This window comes from Mercenaria mercenaria, chromosome 7 (assembly GCF_021730395.1).
Source record: "Mercenaria mercenaria strain notata chromosome 7, MADL_Memer_1, whole genome shotgun sequence".
Classification (NCBI taxonomy): Eukaryota; Metazoa; Mollusca; class Bivalvia; order Venerida; family Veneridae; genus Mercenaria; species Mercenaria mercenaria.
In genome coordinates this window covers 34099102-34117767 of record NC_069367.1, presented here as the reverse complement: position 1 = coordinate 34117767, position 18666 = coordinate 34099102, and the positions used below count along the sequence as shown (strand labels likewise).

Here is an 18666-nt window from a genome sequence, read left to right as displayed (position 1 = left end):
AGTACTCACGATAACGTTAACACTACTCAGTGAGCAGTACTCACGGTGCCGTGAACTCACAGTAACGTGAACACTACTCAGTGAGCAGTACTCACGATAACGTGAGCACTACTCACGGTGCCGTGAACACTACTCAGTGAGCAGTACTCACGGTAACGTGAACACTACTCAGTGAGCAGTACTCACAGTGCCGTGAACACTTCTCAGTGAGCAGTACTTCTGGATGATCAATGTTCTGTGAAAAATACTCAGAGCTGTGGCCACTCCACACTGATCATCAGCAATGATCACTGAGAAATTGTAACCCCAGCACACTTTGAGTCCTTCCCACTGACTATTTCTCACCACACTTAAAAGGGACACCGTTGGAAAAAAAAATGTGACCGTGCGACCACATACACGCATCACAGGATCAATGCCCCTTTCTCTAACGAAAAAGGGGCGACATTTTTGTCAACCTACCACATCCCCTTTTGGGATAGGTTATCAGTCAACTATTAAAAAAAAGGGTTTGAAGAAATAGTTTATATATGGCATCTTTCAAACGTTTAAGCAGGTAATAGTTTTGAAATTTAAAACCGAATATGATTTAAAACGTTTTATAATGTTCTATCGAGGTGCATATATTGCAAATTATGCAAAAATATACTCTATTTTTTGTATGCAAATCTTTGCTTGGGGCAATATGCGCACAATAATTGAATAGCATTGAAAAAATCTGTCTATGGATAATACAACATTATACGTGTCCATGATAACAAATATAAATATATGTACTAATATACAGAATTTAAAACAATTACCGTAAATGAACCAAATATGTAGCTATTCTGATGTTCTGACGTCATAATGGATAAAAAATCCCTATCCTTGGGGGAATACAAAACATAAAATAGAACTAGAAACTGACCAAAACATTTGTTTTGCATACCTGCTTAACTTGAGGAAGAAAATTAGACATATGTATCCATATGTATCAACTTCTTCAAGCACTTTTCTAATTACCTGCTTGTAATGAGCATGTAAAGTCACATTATTATGAGTACCTTTTACAACAGCTAGCAGTTTTAATGTAAAACATCAATAATTGTCATTCTTTGTATCAGATCCTCCTTTTGTGCCATTCTTTGAATTCTTTCATCAGGTGTGTTGCACTTCCCACTGACTCAGCCAAACCGAGTCTGCTGTTATTTTGGTTGGCTGTATTCGTTTGCTCCCAAAGGATATTCTGAGAGGTTTTACTAACTATCACAACAACACTCTTAAGTGCCGTGTGACAGCCGTGAAAACTTCTCCGAACTTAGATTCAGTGTTGTTATATCTTCTCAGAGTTCTTCGGGATAGTGATGTCCATTCAGTATCTACGTTCTACGTTCCCGCAAGGGGTTTGACGTCAACGGCAGATAGATAGACATAATAGAATAAGGGGACGTAAGGGGTGTTTAATTTTCCATTACCTCTTATGAATATACTCAATCAGACCGAATCTGCTAAATTAAGCTTTGTTGCACTCTGCTTCCAAAGGATTATATACATTGTATTTCATTCATACCTGCTTTTTGCCTTTACATTTTTTGTCCATTCAAAACTCGATTTGGTATATGACTGGCGTTCTTATGGGAAATTTGTGAAAGAAATACAGAAATGTTTTAAGCTGACAATAACTTTATTACCACAAAGCATCTAAAACAAGAAAAGAAAGATGAACATGTTCAAGCAGAATTGTTGTTAGAAACATGTTTGTTTAGTTACGTGGTAAACTAATCGATCCGAAACCGACGCCAGCGAAGACATTCGGATAAATACAAAAATTGTACTGTGAAAACATGTTATAAGAATCATGTATAGAAAATATAACAAGCAAACAATTTATTTACGGATTGACATGTACCAATAATCATTGCACACACCTATTTCACATCAGTTTAGATACATTCAGCAATAGCATTTGAATTTGCACATTTAGAAATAGGACAGCCGCGCAGACTGAAATATGCATGTATGAACAGACTTCGATGATTTTGCAACAGAAACACTTAAAAGCCGATGACACATAATGAAAGTTCTGTTATTAAAGATGTTACAGGTAAAAAACATCAGTCATTTATCTTAAATGTCGTTTTATATCATGCACTTGTGGTAAGCTGACAAGACAATTAACAATTCTTTCAAAGAAATTTTGCTCCAATTCTCTATTATTCTGATCAAAGTATTCTTTAAGGGTACTTTTTTTAGGTTTTCTCTTTCTTGATACAATTCTATTAATTAGTTTAGCAGTTGTTCGAACTGTAACTTCTTTCCCGGAGAATGTCAAGTTGTGTGAATACGAGTATAATTATAACCCTAGCTTCACACTCTTTTCTTCACATTTATAAATTGCAGCTGTTGACTAGAACTGAAGCAATCTTGTAGGACTAAGCAGGACCTTTTCTATTCTAGTTATCTATTTCATCTCATAAAAATAAATATACATTTGTTGGAAAAATATATCTGACTTTCAGAACTTTTAGAACTTTGACTGCGTCACATATATAGCTAACAAGAGGGCCATGATGGTCCTATATCGCTCACCTGAGTTAAATTGCTTGCTTGAACAAATTTCTTTGCTAAAGCTTAAAAACAAGAGAGTAGGTCAGTAGGTCATATTCATGGTCACTGAAAGTCAGTTTTAAGATTGGTGTGCAAAACTGTACATGTCATCTAAATTTCAAGGCTGTATCTTAAAAAACAAAAAAGTAGGTCAGTAGGTCAAGGTCCCAGACCGTGACACCTTATGACTTGGGGTCATCAGGTAAATATAATTAAACAGTCTAGGAAATATGATCTGATAATTTTTGAAGTATTTTTCCTATATAATTCATATATTTTCGGGGCCTCTTTTCACCCCAGGGGCAAAATTCGAACAAACTTGTTAGAGATCAGCTAGGCAATGATACATACAAAATATCAATATATAGGCACTGAACTTTCAGACAAGAAGATTTTTAAAGTTTTTTTCCTATATATGTCTATGTGAAACTTGGGACCCCTAGGGCAGGGCCTCTTTCACCCCAAGACCATAATATGAACAATTTTGGTAGTAGACCACTAATCAATGCAACATACCAAATATCAAAAGCATAGGCCTTACAGTTTCAGGCAAGAAGAGTTTTAAAGAATTTCCTATGTAAGTCTATGTAAAACTTAGGACCCCCTGAGTGGGGCCTCTTTTCAACTCTTGGGCATAATTTGAACAGTCTTGGTAGAGGACCACTAGGCAATGCAACATACCAAATATCAAAAGCCTATGCCTTGCGATTTCAGACAAAAAGATTTTTAAAGTTTTTTCCTATATATGTCTATGTAAAACTAGGGACCCCGTGGCAGGGCCTCTTTTCACCCCTGGGAAATAATTTGAAAAATCTTGGTAGAGAATCACAAGGCAATGCTACATAACAAATATCAAAAGCCTAGGTCTTGTGGTTTCAGACAAGAAGATCTTTGAAGTTTTTTTCCTATACAAGTCTATATAAACCATGTGACACCCCTGGGTTGGGCCATATTTCACCCTAGGGGGATCATTTGAACAATCTTGGTAGAGGCATAATATATGATGCTACATACCAAATATCAAAGCCCTAGGCCCTTTTGTTTTTGACAAGAAGATTTTCAAATTTTTCCACTATATAAGCCTATAGAAACAATGTGACCCCCAGGGCGGGTCCATATTATATCCTAGTGGAATAATTTGAACAATCTTGGTAGAGGCCCACTAGATGATGCTACATACTAAATATCAAAGCCCTAGGCCTAATGGTTTTGGACAAGAAGATTTTCAAAGTTTTCCCTATATAAGTCTATGTAAACCATGTGACCTCCAGGGTGGGGCCAATTTTGATCCTAGGGGGATAATTTGAACAATCTTGGTAGAGGCCCACTAGATGATGCTACAGACCAAATATGAAAGCCCTATGCCTTGTGGTTTTGGACAAGAAGAATTTTGAAGTTTTTCCTTTCGGTTGCCATGGCAACCAGAGTTCTGTATGGAATTCAATTCTTTGAACAATTTTCAAAGAAGACCATCCAAGGATCATCCCTGTGAAGTTTTTATTTAATTGGCTTGGTGGTTTAGGAGGAGATGTTGTTTAAAGGAAAGTGTGGACGCCGGACGGTGAGTGATCACAATAGCTCACCCTTTGGCTCAGGTGAGCTAAAATCACAATGTCATATCATTGACAAAACGTTCGATGTAAAATGTATATCTGACATTAAGATAGTTCTGCACATTCGGATTATTATTTTTTCTTCTGGATATACTTAGAAAATTTCGTAAACAGAAATGATAGGGTGGTGTTACTGATTTTTACTAGACTGATTTGAAACATTTGGACCTCACACAAGCTTTCATAACGGGAGTCTATTGGAAAATCACAATTTTGATAACATTTTCGCTGTTAGATTTTTTTCTAAAATGTAGATTTTATTGAAACTTTTAACATTCGTGCAAAAACATACAGTCTGTAATGTGGTGAAATAAAAAATATCGGTCTAAGTGCTTACTTTTGAGATATTTTTTCCCATGAGTAAGGAAACCCACACATTTCAAGCTGATAATAACGTTGTCGTTTTAATAAATTTACTAAAAAGTTGCCATTAATTCATAAAATGATTTTCAGTATTCAATTTTTGAGTCCAGGCTTTATTCTGCGTTATCCGGATAAATGACGTTACGCCATTTCTTCCAGTTTACCAAACGTGCAGAACTACCTTAAAGAACAAAACATAAATAAGAACATATATTAAAACATTTATATATATAAAAAAATTCGTATCTCGTAAGCATCCCATAAGCTTTTCTACCTTCGTATTTTTTGCATGCAGTGTTTTTTCTTCAGAGTATTCGTACGCAAGTTATTTTATACAAACAGCTAAAAATATAAATTTCAAAAGTTTCAGAAGAGTTCGTTTTTAATAATCTCTTCCATAGAGTTGTGGTTCCTGACCTCTTTTCTAAAGCGGAAGTGGAAGAACGACAACTCTATATAGGAGAATGCGTTTTACATATAAAATTGAAAGGACAACGTACGAATCACAAGTAGTTTTGTGTGAACCTTAATATCTTTCAATCTAAAAATACGTATTTTCAATACTGAATCTAGCTTAATCTTTAAGCTTTATATCTGTCATTTCCTTTCTTTGTTAAAGGAAGTACCTTTGGATGTAAAAAAATATAAACGTATACATAATTCTTCGATTTAACTAACAGAAGTTTTGTTGCAGGTCATTTCGTTTGTTTCTCGTTGCATGCCAGAAGCAGATAAAACATGCAAAACAAAAGAACACTTCGTGTTATTAGCACTTAAAGTCTGTACACACCCTTGATAAAAAGCCCAATTTACACTATACTTATATCTGCTACAACATGTCGTGTAAGTTAGGATTTGCTGTGGTACATAATTTCTAAAGTAGCAACAATGCAGAGAGCAGAGACTGTGTCAGCAGTAGCCAAGGAGACCAGTGGATCAGTAACGAAACTTGCAGAGGAATGTAATAATGCGACCAGTGGGCCAGAAGCGAACCTGGAATGACAAAAGTATAACAGAATCAATTCAGGTATGGACAATAGGGTTTATAATGAAAATACTATTTTTTAAAAAAAGTACCAGATAAATTATCGATTTGAGTTATAATATAGAAATGAATTCGTACAGTTAAATGCCTAAAGATAATATAAACAAGAATCTTGTTAGGCCTCGACACTAACAGTGTCACGGGATCCCCAGGACCCCACATTCTAGCGAGGGACACCCATTATTCAAAGCTAGGCGTTCCTCCAGGATACCTATTTTCAATAACGACAATGTAATAGCCACATTAAATACCGAGTTATTTCTTAATTCTAACAGAATATTCAACCAAAAAATATGAAACCTATCTTGCTTTCATCTCAGAAAAACTACTTAATTTTTCTTGCTCTAAATTAAATTCTGCAACGATCTAGATATCAGTTGTTACAAAATAAAGCATATATAGATTGTAGCTGAATTTAATTCGAAACAAAACAGAAATAAATATGATTCAAGATTTAGCAATGTTAGTCGAGTACATTTTCATCCTTTCAAACTGGAGGGATCCCTTGTATTGGTAAGGGACACCATATTCTACAGGTAAGGAGCCCTCTGGGACACCACTGAAAAAAGGTTAGAGTCAAGGCATTTTGTCTGAGATACTGTCAGCAACTCTGGGACTATCTACATCTCCATGTTTAAGTCTAGGAAATGTTTAAATCTGGGAACGTCTTGAGTGTATGTCTTAAACAACCAAACGATGTATTTGAGCCGTGCCGTAGTGTGTATAAAATGAGCCGCACCATGAGAAAACCAACATAGTGGGTTTGCGACCAGCATGGATCCAGACCAGCCTGCGCATCCGCGCAATCTGGTCAGGATCCATGCTGTTCGCTTTTAAAGTCTATTGGAATTGGAGAAACTGTTAGCGAACAGCATGGATCCTGACCAGACTGCGCGGATGCGCAGGCTGGTCTGGATCCATGCTGGTCGCAAAGCCACTATGTTGATTTTCTCATGGCACGGCTCATTTGTTCTTTCCATTTTCAAAGAAAATTACTTTACTAAGTATACTTACCAGCACCATTGCAGGTATCATCATTGGTGTCTGTACAATTTACCTGTAATGAAAATAAGTAAATGAAAGTATGATAATCATGAAATTCGTTTGTCATGATCTACAAAATCTCGCCTTATTCCTGTAAGGGATTTTGCAAAATGAAAGAAATAGGCACAAACTAAAGTCACTTTCCTATTTTGACTATCCTGCAATCTTTGTTGGTTGTAGATTTGAAAACAAGAAGGGAATAAAAGATGCTACAATACGAAGGCGAAGTGACATTAACATCACATACTGTGACATTACTAACTACTATGAACAGCGGAATCAATTTTATCTAACGACAAAATGATATAGTATAAGAAAATCTTTTGAAAGTCTGATCAATATATGTTTTGATTTTTATGAATAAACAATGACCAGGCACGTATTCAGTCTTAATAAAGTATCTTGACAGAAAGCAATTTGGGCAACAATCGGACAAACACAGAGCGGGAACGAACTATCTAGCCGTAGTTGTTACATGAACGAAACACAATGTCATACAGTGTTTTTTAAACCGAGCCAAGGTAACTGACCAGAAGGTAAGATTAAAATTAAACCAGTCCAGGTCAAGAAAGATTATCTGGACGTCGAGTATTAGGTAAATTGCATCCAGTCCTTGCAGCATTTCCACAGAACTGATTTCAAGTGGCATTTTCAGCGCTAAAAATAAAGCCACCACATGTTTATTCGTACTGTTTCGTTCATGCTGAAATGATACCTTCATAGAATGATGGGAATGTTGCAGTGCAAAGTTATACTTAAGAGTCGAGACTGCTCATTAACGAGCCATAAAGTTGCAAAAACAGCTTTTGGATAAATTCTGTTCGAACCGGTTTATTACAAGAGGTCTGACTGCACACGCTAGCATAAATAAATATAGGTGATGTTGCCGATAATACTCCTTTACAGTTTTCTAACAAGTTTCAGTTAAATCACTGCAACATTTAAAGAAAGCTTTTCTTTCCTCTAGATCTATACATAGAGCTCTGAATTCGGCTACCCCTATCGGGCCTCAGTCAGTACATGCGATCAGCTGTTTAGACGGAATAGAGGCTATGACTATTCTTTCCTCTAGAAACTACTGTATCTATACTTTATCTTTTTTTACTGATCAATTTTGTTATCATTTATACTGATCACAATATCTGAAATTACAATCATGAACTGTTTTAATTTTGTAATAAAGAAACAGTTGCCTAAATACTTTCCCCTGTACAGTCTGAATTTCGTTAAAAACAGATATTGACTGACCTGTTAAATCTTTTGGCATTACGAACTTGAATAGTCTCAGAAGTATAACAAGAGCTTGGGGGAAAGCAACGCTCGACTATTCAACAACCTTTTCAACTGAATAAATATAAACGTTGAAAAAGGCGCATAACTTTGTAAAACAGAACAATTGTGTTATGGAACCTGTGCAGTGTAAGTCAGTTTAGCACAGTGAATAAGTGTGTGAAGTTTAAATCCATTCCTACCAGTGGTTAATGAGATACCAGCTTACATACAACTAGAACTGTCACAGGAGTGACGAACAATACCCCCACAATACGGCCTTGTCACAGAAGTATGACAATCATGCAATCATAAGAAAGAAATGGTTGATAACTATATGCAAAATTTGTGGTTTATAACAGAACAGAACAGAACAGTATCTTTATTAACTTGTACAACATGTACATCGTTAAATAACATATACATACAGTATATAAACAAATACATACAATTGGTCACGACTTGAATAGATAAAAAAAACAAAAACAAAAAACACACACAATATTAATATTTAGAGGATGAACTGGTTACTGCAATAATATATTACCTTTGAATTAACAAATTTCTACGATTGAAAGAAAGTTTAATGAATTTACTTAGCTTGACAAGAGTATTTCTATCGCTGCACTTAAACAATTCAATAAGCTTATACATACTTAGTCTATTATAAAAATATCGTTTAATATAAATGCGTCTGAGATCATCAAAGCATGGACATTTACAAAGAAAATGTAGTTCATCGTCTATATCATTTAAATTGCAGTACATACAAAGACGTTCATTTCTAGGTATTCTATTTGCTCCATATCTGCCTGTTTGAATTCTTAATGAATGTGATGACACTCGTAGACGAACAAGACAATTCCTAAGATCAGAAGGTAGTTGATCAAGATAGTTTTCATAACCAAACGTGTCCTTAAAATGATCATATAAACGAAGTACAGAGCTAGAAGACTTACTATTACACCATTCTTGTAGAAAACAATCGATCAATCTTTGTTGAAAATTATCTAAAAATAAAGTTTTAGTCACAAGCGATGGATTTTCAAATACAAAGTTAAATCCATAATCACATAACAACTTTTTAACACTTGACACCCAATTTTTCTTTCCATTTAGACAATCTTCATATGACATATTATAAACAGTTTTCAAAATTATATTATCTGTTTTAAGTACTTTAAACCAGTATTTTAATATACGTAGATATCTTGATATGTATAGGGGGTATCGCCCTAATTCTCCATATACTGCTGCATTTGATGTACTCATATAACCAGTATCAAAGTCGAACGTGTCCTATATTTGATGATGTTACGCCTGTCTGTTAAAGCATTATTTAAATCTGTCATCCCTTTCATGAGTTACTGTCCGGAAACCCATGAGTTTAGCAAAGTTTGAGTTTAAAGGGGGCCATAACTACGTCAAAAAATTGGTGGTTTGTAGCCAAAGTCGAACTTCACCTGTATTTTATGATGTTATACATGCGAATCAAAAATTATCTAAATCTGAGTTTTTGTCCGGAAATCATGAGTTTGGCAAATTTTAAGTTGGAAAGGGGCCATAACTACGTCAATAATGGTAGTTTGTAGGCAATGTTGAAACTTATCTGTATTTTTATGATGTTACACCTGTATATAATCAAAGCAGTCAAAGCGCTGATGGTGGCAGCTAATCAATGTGCAAAATATTAAAAAGAAGCTGACATTTGAGGAATTCTTAATATAAACCTGAGAAGAACATTTTTGGGGGTGGGGGGGGGGGGTGCAAAAATATTAATCCTTTTTTCATTGCCAGTCATGAAGCTTTTTCTACAAACCATTCAGCTTTTAAGATTTCTTTCTAAAGCTTTTGGACAGTGCCTATCATTAATTATATACACACTGATTTAGTCCTTATCGGATAACTTTGCCATGGTTTTCATGAGATTTTTGTGAAAGAAAACAGCATAAAAAATGCACCACAAATGCAGCTCAGAATTTCGGTTCTGCAGCCAGTGTATTTAAGAGGTGCATTAATTATCACTCCATCTGTTATACTCAAAAGTCCGCTAGACATAACAGCAGGCTTCGCAAAAATGTTAGACATTGGCAAACTTACAACTTTAGTCAGACCGAGAAAAAAGTCGAAAAATAAATTATGTAACTGGCGAAACGAAACCGTTTTAATTTTTACACATATTTGTATCAATCCAGATATTTTGAGCCGCACCATGAGAAATCCAACATAGTGCGTTTGCGACCAGCATGGGTCCAGACCAGCCTGTGCATCCGTGCAGTCTGGTCAGGATCCATGCTGTTCGCTTTCAAAGCCTATTGCAACTAGAGAAACCGTTAGCATGCGGATCCGCAGGTCCATGCTGGTCACAAATGCACTATGTTGGTTTACTCTTGGTGCGACTGAAGTGCGCAGAATCTGTCTTAAAACAATTCAGTTTTTAAGTTGGTCAAATCTGTTATCCGATGGCTTGCTACAGTCTGACATATTGCGTTTCTAAAAGGCGAGTATTAATATCATCAGTGCGCCCGTTGATAATTCGAGTTTTGTTAGACGAAATTGTACCGAATACATGTGTATCTATGCATTAATATAGTATCTTATGTTGTACATTTGCTGCAGGAAGATTATCCGTGAGGGAATATTATGTAGAAAACATACATGTCTTTGATTCTCATGGCAGGTCACATTGCAAACAATATTAAATGAATGTTAACTGAATATTCTTTTGTTTTGTTCACTCTCGTATTGCAAAGCATGTTTAATTATATTTTGTTCTTAATATAACGATGAACTGTACATGTTCAAGTTATATCAATAAATTACTGTCCTGTCCTGTTCTGTTCATAAATAATCTTACTAATGCTAGTGCGCTAATTAGTGTTAATTGGCAGTAGCAACGCCTGAGGAAATCCGTATCACTGCTGATTATCGATTTTCTATAAATAGCCTAATTAACATGTGGTCATATTTTCGAGTGTTTGAAACGACAACGAGACAATACTGTCTAAAATTCGGTAACATTCTTAGATCACTAGGGTTGCATTAATATAATATCTTATAATTTGATAGCTATGATTGACGAACATTTAAGTTTATTCCGACATACTTGAAAATTGTTACAACTTGCTGGAAAAGCTATGGTAGGTACAAACTGGTATTGTCGATGGACCGGAAATGTTCGGAAACTTTTCCGTTGAAATTCCGTTTCTATTTTTAGCCGTGGATTATCTGTAGATGTATATAATCTGTAGATTATTGCTATTAGAAGTCATCGTTCTTTATCAAATACAGTCTTATATTTCGGGAGTTATACATGTGACAATGCGGTTAGGAAACATGTTTGAATTTTCAGATTCCCGGCTAGCTTTCTATCTTTTCTACGTTATAAGCTACGTGACCTCTAGGGCAGTACTATGCAATAGCTAATCAATATCATCGCTCAGTTCAGGTGACATGAGGTCAACGTTTATTCACGTGATCATAAATTTGCATATTTGTATTCATACACGTGGTTGTTTTAATTAAAACGTTGATTTCAGTTTGTATTGATTTTAGTTGCCGAATTTACATTAAAAATGGAGGCATTGCATATTCTGCACGTTGTGTAGATAATCATTTCCCTGGAAAGCCTGGAACTATTTTTGGTTGTGTTGTTAGGATGGTCTTAAGAACTGACAAGAATTCTCAAACAGAGTATTCTTTTTAACACTGGTGGCAGCAACCACCAAAAACTGATTTAAATCTTTCATGGGTATTGTCCGGAAACAATGAAAACCAACGGACGGACGGACCGTCCGGCAAGCTCACTCCTATATACCCCCACCACCCCACGCCAACTTCGTTTGTGGGTTTATAAAAACTTAACCAAACGGGACTCCGACGCCGTCGCCGACGCCGACACACGGTTGAGTCCAATGGTTCAACCTATTTTTCGAAAAACTTAGCTAAAAGCCATGGAATTATAAACGCTTGAATATAGCATTGTGTAATAGAGGCGATTGCGATCTGTACAGGTAATTTTAGGCCTGTGGTACATTTGCATGCCATATGTAACCCTCTATGCTATATGATATAAAAACATGCATATTTATGATATTAAATATGTTCACCTGCGTTCCCGAAATACAGACTATGATGAATTATTTCTGTTTAAAATGTGAAGATACAATTATATTAATATCTTGTTACATTATGCGGGTCTTGTGTTAGTCAAGCATCTTGCCAATTGTTACGCATGCGTTAGATGTAGGGGTTATATGATATCAAAGAAGTATATAAAATATAAAGATGTAATTAAACATATTGATGTTAAGATTCTGGACCGTAATGACGCTCGGAAATTTCCGTGAGATGACGTCATCTCCAATGTTATTTCGGAATATTTCGGCTTTTACTGTAGCGTCTTTCCGTACCAGCCGGAAAACTCCGATATAGCATACAGAAAATACGTCATTGAACAAAAATTACCGAGTACCATTGCGGGTATAATGCCTTAAACAAGAATAATCAAACTGATACAAGTAATAAGGTACTGACTGGATTCCAGGCCCGAATCCAGGGCCCGGCCGAGGGGCCCCGTGCCCCTCCCCCCCTCCCCCAACAGTTGGCCAAGAAGTGACCAATATTCATTAAAGATGCAACCTACTTTTTTGGCAAAGGAATATTTTTTTCTTAAAATTTAGACCCCGAAATGCACCAGCGGCCACCATTTCATACCTGTATTTTAAAATTTTCCACGGGGTGTGTCCCCTGACCCCCAAATCAAGAGGGGAGTACCGTACCCCTCCAATACTTCAAAAGTTAGACATAAAACGCACCAGAGACCACCATTTTATGCCTGTATTTCAAAATTTTCCAGGGGAGAGCCCCCCTGAACCCAAAACTAACATGGGCAAAGACACCCCCTCCAATACCTTGCTATGCACCTTGGCGGTGTTGTCTTTGTTCAAGACAGGTGACCCCTCAGTCAAAAATTTCTGGACCCGGCCCTGGATTCAGTACCCAAACGTTCTTCTCCTAATATAATTGCTAAAAATTTGAAATCGCCTGTCCGAAAAGAGTGTAAATATTTTTGTTTATGTAAACACTTGTCAGGATAAACAGAATAATCTCATGTAGCTATATATACTGTTAGTACAAAATTACCCGGGACTCTTTTTTCTTATCTTGACATAAAGTATAAATACCTATTTTACAAAACATGAGAGCATTGTAAAATATATTTCCAATGTTATAAACTGGACAATTATTTAAGGTGCATATATGATAATATGTACACTACCCAAAACATTTCTTAGACAATTACTTGTCATTCAAAATACGAGCAAACTATACGTCCAAACACAGAAACCTCAGTCTGCAGAATTCTTCTCTTTGTTCTAAACAGTTTGGTCTAAATATTGTGATGAGCAATGGGTTGCAAAGTATGGGTACTTAAAATAAAATTCGCTTAAGAGGAGGAAACAAAATTGAGCCGCGCCATGAGAAAACCAACATAGTGGGTTTGCGACCGGCATGGATCCAGACAAGCCTGCGCATACGCACAGTCTGATCAGGACCCATGCTGTTCGCTTTTGAAGCCTACTGCAATTAGAGAAACTGTTACGCAAACGCACTATGTTGGTTTTCTCATTGCACGGCTTAATTTATTTGACCCTGAACTTGACATTGCAACCGTCACCGATTTTGGATAGTATATGACTTTGTTAATAGTTTACATTTTTACCTATTTTCTGTTTTGCCGACGTGCTTTGCACGTTCCGGTTCTAACCCTCTATTTAAGGAAAACGAAAATAATGAGTCACAAAAAATTACAAAAATGGGCCAAAGGCTAAACAATGAACAAAGTGAGAAAAACACTAGCGGCCAGTAAAAATGAGAGATAATTCGTAATTGGAACAATCTGGAGCAACGATATTGTATTATGTTAATCCCAGTGACAAATAGTATTATAAACATATGGAAATATTTTTTTTTAAATATTATAAGTCTATGAATTATGCTCCAACGAAATAGCCGTTTAAACATCAAATACAAAATATAATTCCGATCAAATAATTTAACAGCATTTGTAAAGCATGTACAGTGCAAAGGTTTTCTATAATATTGAGATATAGTTGGGTCAATAGCTTCATGATTTAGCTTTTCGTTTTAGCTGCATTATAATGTAAAAGTTAATGTTCAAACGTTAGCCTCAGTGCTAATGTACAATTATCAAAATTTTGTGTTAAACATTTACCATACTTTGGGTTTAAAGAAAGTGATCTATATACATTAGCATAGCTCAGGAAGAAAAAGAAAGGCAGAAAACATACAGTCGTTATATCTGGTGACGCCGTTGTTCCCGTTCCAGACTGGGACCCCGTTGTTCCTGTTCCAGACTGGGACGCCGTTGACGTCGATGAGGTCGTCGAGTCGGACGGTTCTAAAGAACAATAACAGTGCTTGGTTAACAACATGCCGTGTCTAGGTACAGATAAATTTTGTGTTAATGCTTAATGTATTAAGCTGTAAGTTGCTTAAGTAAGGTCACCTTAGTCTTAGACTTTATCTTGTAAAGTGTTACAACATATAACTTAACAAAGATGTGAAAAAATGGAGAGAAAAATGTACTCTTATATATCGTGTTTGGTTTAATGTCACCTGCGTCCATTAATTTTATATGTTTATTGTAAATAATAATTATTATAATATATTTTTTATTTATGGTTTTAGTTTAGCAATACGAATTGAACACTAATAAAATTAACAAAATGAGCCGTGCCATGGGAAAACCAACATAGTGGCTTTGCGACCAGTATGGATCCAGACTAGCCTGCGCGTCCGCGCACTCTGGCCAGGATCCATGCTGTTCGCTAACGGTTTCTCTAATTGCAGTAGGCATTGATAGCGAACAGCATGGATGCTGACCAGACTGCGCGGATGCGTAGGCTGGTCTGGATCCATGCTGGTCGCAAACCCACTATGTTGGTTTTCTCATGGCACAGCTCATATGTACTACCTTACAAGCATGAATATTTATGATGTTTGAACATGAAAATGAGTTATACAATATATATTCGGCCTTTCATAGCGCAAGGTTAACATTACACTCACTGAATGGCTTGTAGGTCAAAAGGTCCGTTTAAACTATTGACCGGCAAACCATTTAATGTCTTAGTACATGACATCAGAAATAAATGTTCACGGATTTCACGGCTTAATATTTATTAATTTTTAAAAAACAAACCTAGTATACATTGCGAGGAATATAAAACGGTCATATAGCATCACATTTGGACCGGCGATTTATATAAATTGTGTATTAAATTTGGACTGTTCTATGACAAAACCTGTATAAGTGAAATCAAAATTGAGACAACAAAATATTCATACAGAACAATCTTTTACCTTTCAAATCTGAAAATTTAAAGAAGTAATCTTCACTATTTTAAGACTTACAGTGCTTTCAATAAAATCCCAGAAGGCATTTAGAAACGCGATGTTACTAAAGCAGTATGACGTCGTCGTGCATGGCGTGTATTTAATTTCCCTGTCATTTATGTGACAAATTATGCGTGCAACTAAACATCATGCATTTGAATATTTTGAAACAGTTTAAAATAAAATAAATTTACTGAAAAGTAACTTTATCTTGTATTTTTTTGTTGTTTTCATAATGGGCCTTTTATCTATATACTGGCCTCTATTTTCTCAGTATGCATAGGTTCTTTGGCATTTCGGTTGCCATGACAACACAAAAAACGTTTATTTATAAAAAAATATAGCTGAATTTGATTTTATTAGGTACAATTAAATTACAATATGCTAGTTTCTAGTTCTAGTTTCTCACAAGAAAAACACTGATTCCTCAGTAAATTCTACTTTGAAATATTTTTTATGCAGTACTAATACAGGTTTTCTCATGCAATGACCCATTTATCTATTGATGATATGACAAACATGTTATACAATACGTTACCCTCAACCTGAAATACCAAAACCACCTCTTTGCCACGATTTTCCTGTACCTCAATAAACTAAAATACAATATTGTTCGTCTTACCACACAACCCACAAGATTTATAACATTTGGTCTCCATTATTTCATTTTTTGATTCACAATGACCATTTCCGACCTTCACTAAGCAGTCTTCGGTAGATAGTCCTGCATCCTCACATGGGGCTACAAAATAAAAGGATAATTGTCCAATAATATTCTAAACTTAAGAATATTGTATTAAAACTAAATCTATTAAATAATCAGTTAAATACAGTAAATGAGCCACGCCATGAGAAAACCAACATAGTGGCTTTACGACCAGCATGGATCCAGACCAGCCTGCGCATCCGCGCAGTCTGGTCATGGTCCATTCTGTTCGCTAACGGGTTCTCTAATTGCTATAGGCTTTGAAAGCGAACAGCATGGATCCTGACCAGACTGCGCGTATGAGCAGGCTGGTCTGGATCCATGCTGGACGCAAAGCCACTATGTTGGTTTTCCCATGGCGCGGCTCAAATTATGAAAAAAAAACAAGAGCTGTCACTAATGGTGGCAAATGCCCCCGCAGCGCCTTGACCTTTGTCTTGGTGACCTTGACCTTTGACCCCAAAGTCAATAGGGGTCGTGTACTCAATAAGTACTATTATCATGTGAAGTTTGAAGGTCCTGGGTGCAGTGGTTCGCGAGTAAAGTGCCTTCATGCAAAAAGTTAACTTGGCCCCTGGGTGCAGTGGTTCGCGAGTAAAGTGCCTTCATGCAAAAAGTTAACGTTGACCCCTGTGACCTTGACCTTTGACCTGCTAACCCCAAAGTCAGTAGGGGTTGTGTACTCGATGAGTACTATCAGCAAGTGAAGTTTGAAGGTCCTGGGTGCAGTGGTTTGCGAGTAAAGTGCCTTCATGCAAAAAGTTAACGTTGTGACTAACGAACGAACGAACGGACGGACAGTTGAAAACTAATATGCCTCCCTTCGGGGGCATAAAAAAGAGTACACAGTGTCGTTTAAATATTAAATTTTGAAAGGGACCTAACCCACACATTAATAATATTTGTTTTCTCTCAAAAATCTCTAAAAAAGCGAGTCCTCAGTGGTGCAAACTTATTGACATAGCCTAAGATCTTTGCAAGATATTCAAATAAATAAATAACCCTACATGTTGTGCAGAAGGTTACCATTGCAACGTTACCATTGCAACGTTAAGTTTTGAAATAATGCTGAAAATCAAAATTTTTCTTTCATTTTTACCAATATCTAACTTTCATTTTCATCCACTTTATCATTATTCAGTTTTATACTCGTATATACATTTCATGCCAAACCTGGTGGAAATGAACATGTTGAAAAATTTCACCCAAACTGTGGGCGAGTAGTTTTAATCATTCCTGTCGATTAAAAAAAATGTACCGGTTCTCTGATAATTAGAACGTATTCCTTTTCTGCAAACACAATCAAACCATAACCCTCCTTTAAAGTTAAATCTAAATGCTAACAAGTAATTAATAAAATATTCATCTTACAGCTACAGTCTAGGTCTCCGTACCCTTGCGGACACGAGCATCTACATGCAGTTGCGTTAAACGTCCCTCCATTCTGACAAGAACTTACTTTGCAGTCTTGACAGTCTATACCAGTAAACGGGTTCCTGCACAAGAATAACGATTTTCTCAGTTTAGTGTATTTCTCATTCTTGAATGTTAAAACGAATGTCTGCTACAAACGATAAGCTTCAAGAAAAAAACAACATTTTAGCGGCAATTATTGCAGGGTTTTCAGTTATCCTTGTCCTATAAACACACTTTAAACACAAATGAAAAATAATTAGATTAAGAAGTCACAATTTAGGAATTGAAACAGGTCGTTACCATGGTATTGAGAGACAGAATTCGGTATGTGAGTATTGTAATATGCATGCAGTAGAAAGTGAATATCATTTTCTGTTGATTTGCTCAGTGCTCCAATATAAGCAAAAATATTTTCCAAACTCTTCATAGCCTTCCTTAGCAAGGTTTAGTCTAATGTCAAATAAAAATCAGTCGACCCTAGTAAAAGTTTCAAAATATCTATGTGAAGCTTTCAAAGTAAGAAATAATAACGTAATGTATTTCATCTTTATGTACAATATTTAGCTGTTTCTCCACATTTAAGACATATAAAGGCGTATAAATGATTGCACTTTGTCATGTGATGCATGTGTGTATGTATTTTTGTGTGTACATTTTAGTTAAGTTTTAGCCAAAGGCATATTGTATGCTGATTTAACTTTAATAAGTTTGTTTGCTTGTTTGTTTGTTAAACTGTTAAGCCAAATTATTATCATCAGTCATTAAGAACAATCAAAGCGACTGGAGTCAAAGACACAATATCCTATCACAGGCGCATTTTGGCTTGAAGAAACGTTGCGTTATAGTTGATGTGGTAGTCTTTAAATTCCTTCATGAAGTTTTATGTGATACATAAAATTTATACATAAAAAAATAAATGGTTGAATAAAAGAAAAAGTTCCACATGGTCAGCTTTTAACGAGAATTTGCAAGAATTCTCTCCCTTAATTATTGACTGTGTTAAAGCAATTCCCATCAAACTGGATTTCCTCCCTTACATTAACTCAAATCGTGTCATTCATTATCTAAGTCAATAATTCTTTGTCATGGATTTTGCATTGATCTAATACATGTATTTTGCTTTAGGTAATACACGGAAATAAGGCTCGCATGTTACTCCATAGAAAGCAACAAAACATGTAGCCAGTTTTTTTTATATA

The 18666-nt window shown here is 35.8% G+C and overlaps 1 protein-coding gene across 5 annotated transcripts in view; it reads right to left on the bottom strand.

Moving 5' to 3' along the window:
• Positions 1-3015: 3015 nt before the first annotated feature.
• LOC123554456 (A disintegrin and metalloproteinase with thrombospondin motifs 18-like) overlaps positions 3016-18666 on the bottom strand; it is a 120002-nt gene continuing 104351 nt past the window's right edge. For 4 of the 5 annotated variants that reach the window (XM_045344620.2, XM_045344622.2, XM_045344623.2 and 1 more), the window contains exons 24-28: positions 17423-17547; positions 15968-16087; positions 14238-14347; positions 6625-6667; positions 3016-5558 (exon numbers count right to left, since the gene is read on the bottom strand). In XM_045344620.2, coding sequence (XP_045200555.2) covers positions 5440-5558; positions 6625-6667; positions 14238-14347; positions 15968-16087; positions 17423-17547 — 517 coding nt within the window. In that variant the 3' untranslated portion in view covers positions 3016-5439. Of the gene's footprint in view, positions 5559-6624; positions 6668-13648; positions 13697-14237; positions 14348-15967; positions 16088-17422; positions 17548-18666 lie in introns of all 5 variants that reach the window. The other variant, XM_045344624.2, reaches the window with a different exon arrangement.